The following is a 13,186-nucleotide window of genomic DNA, read 5'->3' on the forward strand; positions in this document are numbered from 1 at the left end:
TTGAAATCGAAGCCAAACCGTTCGTTTTCAATTTTCGACCGAAGAAAACCGTTCGTTTTCAATCTCAATGTTTTCCGTTTCAGATAAAAACAGTTCCGTTATCGTTGAAAACCGTTCCCTTCAAACCGGTAAACGTTCGTTTCCCCAAACAGAACCGTTCGTCCCTAAACCGTTCAGCGTTCGTTCACTGTTCCACTGGCGTAGTAGTACACATCAGTCTGTACGACAAACATTTAAAGTAGTCACAATCTATGCAAAAAGTTCAGTGGAGAAAGGAGCAAACCACCTAGAATGCTTCACTTAGCAAAATCAAATGCTTGCAAATTTATTAATTCAACAAAGCAGTATCGATTTTATTTGAAGTACTAAAATATCTTAATAGAGTTTGAGAAACAGATAATTCATTGATTGTTCTGGTCATATCATTCAAATGAAGTGTTGCGATTACTAGTATTACTTGTTTGCCAAATTGATAATTCCTAATCAAAGTTAACAATGAAATGTTGAAACTTGAAACATAGACGGTTAGTTGGTTAGAAGGCTGATTGTTTTACGTCCCGTCGAGAATTTAACTTATGTTGAGACGTCACCAGCTAAAGTTGAAGCACTATTAATTCAGAACTATACCTAACGCTAAAGTCGTAACAGTGAGGACTCTTTAACATGCCAACCCCTGCACGTCCCGATCTGCTTATATCCCGAACTTTCTTACACATTTCTTCGTCGGTGGCATCCAGTGGGCGTTCAGACCTGACTTCATCTGCTAAAGACGTTCTACTGCGTTTGAATTCCCCTATCCAGAATTTAACCTGAGCATAAGATGGTGCAGAAGACCCATAACCATCGGCTAACTCGCCATGTATTTCCTTGCATGTTTTACCTTTTAAATGCAAGTACCGAATTATAACACGGTATTCAACTTTAGATGAAAGGCATGCCTTTACATCTCTAGCCATGTTTGACATTCAATATCTTATTAAAGAATGACTCGATACGCGTGCAATTTTGTACCCAGGTATAAAACATATATTAAAACAAGGCATGAAAATCGTGACCGTCTCGATCAATCGGTAATGGAATGGGCTGGTTACCTATTGACTCGCCCAAGTACTAATGAGATACCGCGACTGGTCGGATGTTTTGAAATACGAGCAAAATATCAGATATCTACCTATCACCGTGATGATTAAAGGACACATCTCATGTTTTCAAAGTATACAAAATTACATGCAAGAAGTTTTAGGCATAAGAAGAATTAATTTTGCTGAAAAAATGAAAAAGTTTAGAAACATGCGTTGTGTCCTTTAACACTCTTCTATAAATAGCGGAGCTTTGTTTCATGATATGTAATACAATTTGAAATATAAAATGCTTAATGGATCCAGATTGATCTATCAGATAATCAAATAAACATCTTACAGAAAAATGGTTTTGGAAAATTACAGATTTACAAACAGGGATATCTGGAAATGTCAATAAAAAAATTGATGTAGATTATGCGCAAACAAGTAATGATTGAAAAATTAAGAGTGTCATAGCACATGAGATGGCATTGGGCACAATATTCGTTCTTTCTACCTTAATCAGTAATACATCCCGACATCCTCTTAATTTTTAGATCCTGTTTGTGTTCTAGTTCTACACATTATTAAATTACATTTTACATAACAAATGGTATGTTTTGAAATCTATGGCATTTTATGGAAACACCATAGTGATAATTTAGTGATAAAATTTTGAACAAAAGCAAAGGTAGAAATATTTTTAAGAAAGAGCAGTCAAATAGATCATTCAAAGAATAAAAAAGAAAGAAGGGAAGCAGGAACCCTAAGGAATTTTATTGTAGAAAGAATGAACAAGTAGTGACTTTAACACATATTAATATTTCATTGTTTTGTTAAAAGACAGGCTGATGTCAAACAAGTTAATGTTACAGGGGTTTAAACAGTTCCGTTTAAAGTCAGCATTTCGCAACTTATATGGTAGCTATTATGATCTACATTTATATGTAGTTTTCCAATACACCATATCATTGGGTCAAATGATGTTTGACTTCCTTCATATTCATTGTAAGACCGTTTTGGCACTCTGATTTGACTACTGATTACTCTGTTTACCTGATCAAGACATATGACTCACAGCATGTGTGACGGGTTGACATGGAGTTCTCACTCTTCCTGGTCACCTGTTTCCACCTCTGGTATACCCATGGGTCCGTTTTTGCCAAACTCTCTATTTTGTATTTCTTATGAGAATTTTGAGATTGATCACTGATCGTTATATTTACCTTTCGTGCATTATCCCACGTACGCATATGTGTTTTAACATCTGCAAAGGCAACTGAAGATTGTGCATGATAATCAATATGTTACAACTAATCAAAAAAAAGAGAGAAGCAAATGAAAAGTATTTCATAGTTTACAAAGGTGAAGATAACAAGCTTTGATCAATCTCATAACTCCTATAGACAATACAAAATAGAGAGGTGGATAACCACGGACCCTTGAATATACCAGCTTATTTTATGTCTTATTGTTAACTTGTCAGCAATAGACAAATAAAAGATTCATAAAAATTTAGTGAATATCATCACAAAGCAAGGATAGGGATATAAAAGTTAAAATGATCAACAGTTATGGACGTTGTATGCTGTCATAAGGTTGTATATACAGCAATTTCACATCTGCATTATTAAATACTATGTCAATATTCTTGAAGTGTGGGCTCTTCCCATAGATAATCAGATAGAGATGTGATATTTTGCATCTATACAATTGAAAGAATACACACTCTCTTCACTAAAGGAATACGATAAATAAACAATAAGTAATATCGTAGCTCCTATCAGAAATACGAAGTTAAGAAGTAAAAAACTTAACTATATGCACTATACAAATCTGCAAATATTGGCCTTTTATGCTCAGAATAATCTCATTGAAACATATCTGTCAATCGATTGCGTGAATATCAGTCTACATTTTCTGGTTCACTTCAAAGGGATATAAAATTCATATGTCGAACATGCTATTATGATACAGAGTCTTTTGGATTAAAAAAAATCCTAATATGATCATGTATTTATTTCCCAAATGAAAGTGAAATTAGCACTATTAAAAATAGATTGAATACCAACTCTAGTAAATATTAAAGATAATATCCGTTTGTAAATTGGATTTTTGAAAATCAAAACTTCATACAATTTAACCAGATATTGATTGTACTGTGTAATGAATGGTAAATAAACAATAATCGTCATTATAGATTCAATGAGTTATACAAATCATTCTAGCATGGGAGTTGTTGATCTGTTTACACAATACACATCTTACTAACTTTGTTCCAATTTGTCAAAAACTTTGAAAGGAAAAATAGAGAAAACCACGTGTATAAGCACCACTTTCTTACAACCTATGTAAAATCTTTCAGTATGCATACATGAACAAAATGAGCTATCATATGATTGGATTATGTTATACCTTCCGTTCTCTTATCGATGACTGTACTATTCACAACACCATATAATGTCTCAATTGGATGGAAACAGTGTTAAGCATTCAATATATCAAGCTATAGGACTCATGGCGGGTTTGACCGGTCGCCAGGGAATGCTTACTCCTCCTAGACACCTGGTCCCACCGATCGTATATCCAGGGGTTCATCTTTGCCCAACTCTCTATTTTGTATTCCTTAAAGAGTTATGAGATTCACCAGTGTTCGTTATCTTCACCTTCCATATCATTGATGGAAAAGTGAAGATAACGAGTAATGATCCATCTTATATATGGCCCAACTATCTATTTTGTATTGCTTATAGGAGTTATGAGATTGATCACTGTTCGTTATCTTCACCTTGCATATACATCTATGTGTCCTTTTGTCAGAGTACAATTTAAATTAAAATATTTGATGAAATAGATGCATACAAATATATAACGTCGATTTCTTCAATGTGTAACTTATATACCGTCAATCTCTTCAATGTAATTTTTTTTCTTTAATACCAGAAACATCCTATGTATTGAAATTGAATGTTTAATCTCAACGTTTGCATGCCACTTTAGGATTCAATGTTGAATGTGTCCGGTTACAAATGCAGCAAAACTTACAACATTTATTCAAAATCAACAGGTGTGTGTCAAAATATCGTAAAACGTACACCACTTACAAGTATTAGAACATGTATATCGAGGACGTTCAGAGAAAACATTGATACTGACAAAATATGTTCATAATAAATTTATACATGTACAATGTAGCACTCTCCATTAAAGCTCGTGCAGATGAACTAGCCGACTCCCCGAGACTACTCGCGTCTAGAAATTGTCTCAGCACTAGCTGGTATAGCTAGGGGAAAATTTTCGATCAATAAAGTGTTTGGATTGAAAAAAATCGATGACAATTTATTTTTTTATTTTTAAAAGTCTGATTTGTGTTTGTTAACAATCTCAATTTTTTAATACATGTCCCTGTGTTATAGATGCATCCATATAAATCGTGTCTGATGTTTCTGTTACATGTGTGTTTTTATTTACGGACTAGCAAACAAATTCATAAGGACAACGAGCAAATAAATCTATTCAATTAGCTAATTAGTATGAATAGCGTCTCAGAAAAGTTATCATGAAGACTGATGTAAATATTAATTTATTTCATCGTGAAGAAATTGAATCACGATATATGATAATAAATCAATGGATATAAGCACAAAATATATGCGTCCATCCCCGATTAACAAATTATTCCCATCGAGCACCTAAAAGCTGTCACCCGCCCCCTCGTCTCAGATTTTTTCTAATCCTCTCTAAACTGAATCCCACATCCGTCCATGATTATAAGGCAATTTGCATTGAAGTAGCTAAATTGATTCATCAAATGTTGAACGCAAAATCACGGTGCTGTTATAAATGTACCTCTGTGCACTTCGCACCATATGACGTCAAAATGTAAAAGTACGTCACAGCGTACATGTACATGTTCTGATGGTTGTATCGCGGGGAAAGCGCCATGCTATTTTGTCGTTATTTTGTCGGGATATTCCTTTTAGTGTGTGTAGGATGACATGGTTTGAAATTCAAATATTGGTGTGTGTCCGTTTTTTGTTGTTTTTTGTTTTGTAAAATATATCAGTTAGGATGTTGGTTTCATGTTTTATCACCTTGATGTCCAAAAAAGGAATCGAAATATCACTGTATTCCATGGTAAACTGGATATTTGGATTGAGCGTATTCAACAAATTGTGAAACTTGATCAGGTCTTCTTCGGATTTTTCCCAAAATATAAAACCGTACAATTTGGCCAGAAGGATTTACACTATTGTTAAAGATGAAAATACTAAAGACCAAAGACTGGCGAAATTGAAAATATTTCTTACTGCGCAGAATTATCCGGAAACACTCATTCTTTCAGCGATAAATGAAGCAAAGAAAATTCCACAGCATACACTTAGAACAACAAGAGAAAAAGAACACGATCCTTTCCTAATACCATTTATGACAACTTACAACCCAAAACATATAAATATCTTTCAGGAAGCTAAGAAGAATTTTACAGTTATCAAGCGTGATTTAGAACTTCAAAAAATTATTCCCAAATCCGACCTACTTCACAGCCAAAGACAACCATCTAACTTGAAAAAAATATTAACAAAAGCCAAATTCAATTCAACGCCTGAAAAATACGCAGTTTCTACATGTGGTGACTCAAGGTGTGGTACATGTCCCTTCCTAAAAACAGTACCTTCTATTACTTTTAAATGCGGAAAATATTTTACTGTAAATGATAACATATCATGCAAGTCGAAAAACTTACTATACTGCATTATTTGCAACGGGTGTGGCGAGGAATATATTGGACAAACTAACAGCCAGGATGCGTGTCCATCGCCAACAAATTAACGATCCCAGTACAAGAAATACCCCATGCAGCGAACACTTTGACACCTGTGCTAGAGGCAACTACATCGTATTTCCATTTTATAAACTTAAAACAGAATCAACGTCCATGAGACTTGCTAAAGAAAATTGTATCATTAAACTGTTTTCTCCTAAACTAAACAAACTTTAATCAATGCATATATGAGAAATTCTGATTGTTAAACCTCTTAATTCATCAACTTTTATCATGTAAATGTTCATTCTTATTTTGTCCAAGTCATCTTTCCCGAACTTTTGTATTATGACGTCATGTATCTATTCCCTCGTCGCAAAGACTATCATGACGTCATGACGTCACAATAGACGTTTCTAAGATAAACAACTTTGTTTTCATTATTAATTTGTATTCATCTGAGGATGGATGTTAAAATCCAGAAAGCGCTAGTGATTTAAATATATTTTGGAACTGTATATTTTCCTGCTTTATTATTGAATTATATATATATATATATATATATATATATATATATATATATATATAGTGCATCTGATTATTTCTTTTATGTCATATTCAATGCATATATATATATATATATTTATATATTTCTTTATATATATATTTCTTTATTTATATATATATATATTTCTTTATATATATATATATATATATATATATATATATATATATATATTTCTTTATATATATATATATATATATATATATATATATATATATATATAAAGAAAAGATATCGAAAGAATGTAAATACCCAAATATAGCGTTGAAAGCGTGTATGAAATCGGCAATATTGTGAGTATTTTTTGTTTTTGATGTTTTCTGCCACACTCAATAATTTTTCAGTTATATAGTGGCGCCCAGTTTTTATTGGTGGAAGAGAGAACCCAGTTACAATGTACCTGGGAAGATAACCACCGACCTTCCGAAAGTAAACTGGGACACTTTCTCACTTACCGGCGCGAGCGGGATTCGAACCCGCGCCGACAGAGGTGAGAGGCCATGTGATTTTGAGCGCAATGCTATAGCCACTCGGCCACGGAAGGCCCCTAATATTGCGAGTAAATAATGTTTATATGGGTCGCTGTTTACAAACTGTTTGGTAATGTCATTTCTTTATACATCTGCAATTGACACTGTTTTTCTTATTTTTTTTTTGGATTAGACAAATCATAATACGTTACATTGTTGACAACTAGACCCTAGGCCAAGCTACTGTCACGGGTGCATTTCGAAAAGAAAGAAAAAAGAAGAAAAAACCACACAAATCAATAAAAATAATCAAATTTAAAGTGGAAATCACAATATTTTATTTTGATAAAGCAATCATATTATTAATTTTACAAATTGTGATCTGTACATCGTTAGGAAGTGGGAGCAAGGCGTTATACTGACGCACTCAAGATGTTACGAGTTAATGTGGAAATAATTTTATAATTCCATTTAAAGTTAAGAAATACAATATTCTATTATTTATATGATTAAAAGTTCAATTATTTTGTATCTTTAAAATCTTTGTAAATCTACCAGTTGGTAGAAACTGGAAGCACAAGTTATATAAACGGTATGTTGTTACAAGGTGAAGGTTAGTTGATCCGAGTGTGTATTGAATTTGAAGACCAGAACAGAATTATGTAGTGCTTAGCTTCGATATATCCATTTTCTCGCAGTTTATCTGGGTTTCTGTCCAAGTGGTTTTTGAAAAGGTGACTGGGTGGTTTATTTTAAAGGTAAATTTCTTGCTCTAACAAAAACATATCCACGTCTTTTTTCTCGTACCTTCCTTCGAAAAATTGAAAAATACTCAGTCTAAATCCTTTCTACCGACAACTAGTACACCCGAATACGGCACAAAACATCTTAATGCAATATTATTTACAAACTGTTAACGTGATAATTGTTTTTTTGTTTTTTTTGTCGATTAAATCTAATTTGTTTATGAAATGACTTATAGATGTTTTCAAACCCGAGGGCACATATGACGTCACACATAATGGCACGTAAAATAGCGAAAGTAAATATGCATACCACGATATCGCAAGATTTGAATTCCATCGCTTTCAAACTCGAAAACTACGCAACATATTTCATTTAAAACACATTTAAAGTGGTTTTAGGCATGGAAAGAATTTTGCTGAAAAAAGAAAAACGTTTAAAAACATGCGTTGTGTCCTTTAAGATAAAGGCAAACACAGACCCCTGGATATAACAGATGTTGGATTGGGTGCCTAGGAGGAGTAAGCATCCCTATGTTGACTGGTCAAACCTGCCTTGAGCCCTATTAATTGATCACGTAAACGGAGTAATTCTTAGTCAAAATTAGTATGTAAAAATATGGATATGATGTTTATGGATCTGAATTGATTCTATCCGAAAGCATATGCTGCGTATGATCATTTGTTAAATGGAGGTAGGCTACTGAAAAATACGATAATGACAAAAACGTTGATGTTACAGTCGCGTTTCAAGTCAATATTTTGCATATTCTATGGCAGTTATAAATTATTATGATTTAGTTTCAAATTAAAATCCATCAATATTGTCTGGCGTGTTTCATAGAAATAATTATGCCGTTCTTTTATGCTGAGTTTGACTACCGAGTACTCCGTTTACCTGATCAAAACAGTAGTCTTACGGCGGGTGAAACTGGTTAACAGGGGATGCTTACTCCTAGCATCTGATAAATCTATAGTGTTTCTGTCGTCCGTGTTTTCCCTACTCTGGATTTGTGTTTTTTATAACATTTATGAGAATGGTTACGGTTTATCAAATTCTACATATTTGTAGTATGATATGGCATAGAATGACTTATATATGCTTAAAAACAAGAACAAGACCATTAGTTATGCTACCATACTTAAATTATTTTGAAATTTGGGTTAAACATCTTCAATATTTGGGTCATTGGTGTTATTGATATCAAGGAATAAGACAACACTCGGCAATGGACTGCGATGATGGAAATGAATTGTGCAAAAATCTCTTTTACGTCTTTCCTTATGCATTTATGTGTTCTAATAACATTCATTAATATAAGATTCACTCTCTAACTTTCATCCACTCCTAGAATTATTTATTGATTTCCTGATATATACGGAGATCAAATTTATCCAGAGCAAACATTGCAGCACTAGCACCTCTATATTTAAATATCACTTTGCTGTAAAAATGTGCTATACAGTTTAGAATATAATAATTGATAAGATTAAATCTAAGTTGAGTATTCTATCAAAATGAAGATTTCGGTTTTATTGAATATATAGCATGATATACCTTTGGTATATTCAAGGGTCCGTGTTTGTCCAACTCTCTATTTTGTATTGTTTGTGGGGGTTATCAGATCACTGGTCCATATCTTCGCCTTTCATAGAATTCATTTTTGTATGGGAAGACAATAATGTAATTTTGCTTCCTTCAGAGCCTCTGAACATGTTTTTTAATAAACCATATTAACAAAAAAGTTAATAAACCTTACTTGTTTCTTCTATTATTAAAATAGTCAATCACAATCTTACAGGACAACATTCCGACACCAAAACTGCAGCTAAAATTGCTTTCAATGTTTGCTGTTGGTTTTTTGGGTTGTTTGTTTTTTTGGTTTTTTTTTTTTGGGTTAACATCAAAATGTAATCAAGCAATATTGTATGGATATATATAATTTAATCAAGCTTTCTTTGTAATTCAGATACCTATACAGCAATAAACTAACAACGTTACAGAAAGGATTGTTTGAGGGATTGACGAAATTAACGAAACTGTAAGTACATGTATATTTATATATAATATGAATTCATTATTTGTATTCACCTGAGGATGGATGTTAAAATCCAGAAAGCGCTAGTGATTTAAATATATTTTGGAACTGTATAAATTCCTGCTTTTTTATTCAATTATATATATATAGTGCATCTGATTATTTCTTTTATGTCATCTTCAATGCATATAGTTATATCATTAAATCGATTAATTATGTCGTGTTTCACATCAACATGTATATAACTAGAAATTCATTCGGTGCCTCATACACTAACACATGCATCACACGCTCTAACAGATGACAGTTGTCCATCATTTCACACAAATCATAATGGGTAATAACATTTTATGTGTCCTTCATATCCTTGATATCGTGCTCTACTTAACAAAGTTCTTTTCGCATAATGTACTCCAACAATTTTGTGTTGGTATATCTATAATTCAATCAATATATCACACGCAATAAGATCACAGTCATCTACCATTTCAAATATCATGCTATGAATATTGTACATGTCTTTCACGTTCTTGAAAATTGTCTTCTACTTAACAAAGTTTCTTTTTTCAATTAGCTTATTATATTTGAAATATTAGAATACACAATTTCTTTACATTAGAAAGAAAATGAGTAAATAAGTTATTATCTATACACTTGTTTCATATTCTACAATCTACATGTAGATGCAATACATTCACAGTTCCTTATCTTCCCCTTTCATTCTTGATAGACTGATTGCTTGCTTGATTTACATCCGTCGAAATTTTACACTCATACTAAATTGTCATCTTCTTTGGGTCAAGTACCACAAATATAGACCTATGTTTAGTGTTCAGGGCACATGTTTACTAAAGTTCGTAGACGTAAACGTAGACATCTAGATATAGTGTACGTTTATGTGTATGTGTGGGGGGCGGTATTCACTGGTAGTTGTAGACGTACATTTACGTCAGAAATAAGCGTAACTTCACTTGTCCTATACTAGTGCACATAAGCTGATCGTAACGTTACAAATAAACAAAGAAAAGATATTGGAAAAATGTCTGTTGGACATGATTATATGACCATTGTGATATTCATATCATGGGTGAAAATAATTCAATTTCCTAGCTAATCGAATGCAAATGCAAAATAAACCAGCTAATTTTCATTCTTAATTTCATATAGTGCACATGTACTTCACTCGAAAGAAGCTTTTTTTCATATACCAATGTGTCCAAGCATGAGAAAAATTTATTCCATTTCAGTGAATACAAAAAAGAAGGACACAGTTCTTCATTATTTAATGAAATTTCAAATGAATTTGAAAAATAACACTGTTTTAATTTTTAACACATTATCCCTAAGACATGTACAGTAGACTTACAATAATGTTCAACATTGGCGAACATTAGAAAACTGAAATCAATTACCTGTTAATAACTCAATCACCCAGAATATTTATTCCTCCTACGTACCTGATCCCACCTCTGGTATATCCAGGAGTCGTTGTTTGTCTAGCTCTTTATTTTATATTCCTGTGAGAGTTATGAGATTGATCACTGTTCATTATATTCACCTTTCATTCACTTCCTGCGGAAACAGTATTTATGATTTGTTTGTAAGGAATTTAGATTAAATCTAAGATATTCATTGATTTGACTGCTCAGTAATGTTTGTGATTGTTTTTATTCAGATTAACCTTATTCTAACATTGCTCTAAGATAATTGATAGAGAAAGATACAAACATATAACACGGACTTTATAAATACAAAGAGTGAGCTCTTTCATGTTTAGAAATCTATTTCAATGGAATCCGAATGGAATAAATATGGGGAAATAAATAACACTTCAACATATATATAATTATACATATAAAACACGTGATGAAACTATGGCATTTCGTTAACTGAAAGGTTGCTGAATGTTACATAATAGTGACTGAATGGTCCTGACATTCCGTCACCTTTCCAGGCCATTCAGTAAAATGTCAGTCTGCTGAACGGCATAGATTTATCCTGTAAAATATATAAATACTTAGATATTAACGGCATGTTCGTGAGGGTTAAATATAGACCTCAATAGGATATCAATTTCATAAAGTCTGTCATAAAGTTATAAGTCTTCCTAGGCACCTGTTCCCACCTCTGGTATATCCAGGGGCCTGTGTTTGCCGTAATTTTGTTTTCATTGTAAACGTTATGAAATCAATATGCTATTCAGCCCCTATATTTGCTCCTCACGAACATATTAACAGGTGTGAAAGAGAACCTTAAAACGTATTGTGCCACAACATATGCGAGAAGTGGTGTAAATCAAATATGGATTCCAAAAAATTCTGAAGAAATTTTAGTAAATTTGAAATCTCAAAACATTTCTCAAATCAACAACACCTAAACGTATGACTTTTTAACACTTTTAATGACCATCCCTTACGATTGATTAAAGACCAGACGTTTTAAAATCATAGACAGTTTCTTCTTCACGAAAAAGGAAATATTCGTATCTAGTAATCAGTCGTCCAAAAATTGATTTGCTGGAGTTCCTCATTGAAAAGATCTTCGTAGTCTTCGGTGGTCAGATCTTCCAACAGTTTGTTGGTATTCCCATGGGTACGCATTGTGTTCCGTTAGCTGACATTTCCCCATATTCTTATGAAGCAGAGTTTGTTCAAAAGCTTCCAAGTGAGAAAACGACAATCTCTTGCTGTGACCTTCAACTCGACATTTAGATACATTGTCGATTTATTTATTAACAATAATCATTTTCATTCATACATCGATTCAATCCCTGTAAAATCGAAATAAGAGCCGCCACAGAGTTCTTCACATCTTCTTTGAATTTAGATATTTTATTGAAAATGAATATTAAGGGCAAACTAACTCATCTTTATGAAAAACGGGATGATTTCAGCTTCCTATCACCAACTTTTCATATCTATGTAGCAATATTTCATTATCACCTGCATATGTTGTTTATATCTTTCAACTGACTCGATACGCAAGAGCTTGTTCTACATGTGATCAGTTGTTTTTTTTAAAATTGAGACAAGCTACTAACAAACAAGTTGATGGTACAGGGGATTCAACACTCTCGTTTGAAGTTAGCATTTCGCAAATTCTATGGTCGTTATAATAATCTAGTTTGCCAATACAAGCATTCCTTGAGTCATATGCTGTCTGATGTGTTCAATAGCTATTGTTAGGCCGCTCTTGGCACACTGTTTTTAAGTACATATTTTTAAGTTTACCTCATCAAGATATAGTGCTCACAGCAGGTGGGACCGGTCGACAGGGGATGCTTGCTACCACTAGGCACCTGATACTGCCTCTGGTATATCCAGTAGTCCGTGTCTTCCCAACTGTCTATTTCGTATTACCTATAGGAGTTGTGAGATTGATCACTGTTGGTTATCTTCACCTTTCATCCAAATGTAAATGAAACAGACGTGGAGAACAATTGCTAGAAATATCTTTTGGAAAATCGAATATCTACTTCAAAAGTTGACCGAAACAGAATTTTCTACAACTCGTGGCGTGTCGTGTGGAACATGATCCAAAGAG

At 33.0% G+C, this 13,186-nt stretch overlaps 1 protein-coding gene and 1 long non-coding RNA gene across 51 annotated transcripts in view; both read left to right on the forward strand.

Moving 5' to 3' along the window:
- Positions 1–13,186, forward strand: part of LOC125659436 (leucine-rich repeat-containing protein 15-like) — a 615,079-nt gene that overhangs the window by 83,470 nt on the left and 518,423 nt on the right. For all 50 annotated transcript variants that reach the window (XM_056149051.1, XM_056149060.1, XM_056149061.1 and 47 more), the window contains one exon: positions 9,575–9,646. In XM_056149051.1, coding sequence (XP_056005026.1) covers positions 9,575–9,646 — 72 coding nt within the window. The remainder of the gene's footprint in view (positions 1–9,574; positions 9,647–13,186) is intronic.
- Positions 6,681–9,001, forward strand: LOC130050124 (uncharacterized). Its single transcript, XR_008798528.1, has 2 exons — positions 6,681–6,881; positions 7,055–9,001. It is a non-coding gene; the product is annotated as an uncharacterized LOC130050124 (long non-coding RNA).

Source organism: Ostrea edulis, chromosome 9 (genome assembly GCF_947568905.1).
Source record: "Ostrea edulis chromosome 9, xbOstEdul1.1, whole genome shotgun sequence".
Classification (NCBI taxonomy): domain Eukaryota; kingdom Metazoa; phylum Mollusca; class Bivalvia; order Ostreida; family Ostreidae; genus Ostrea; species Ostrea edulis.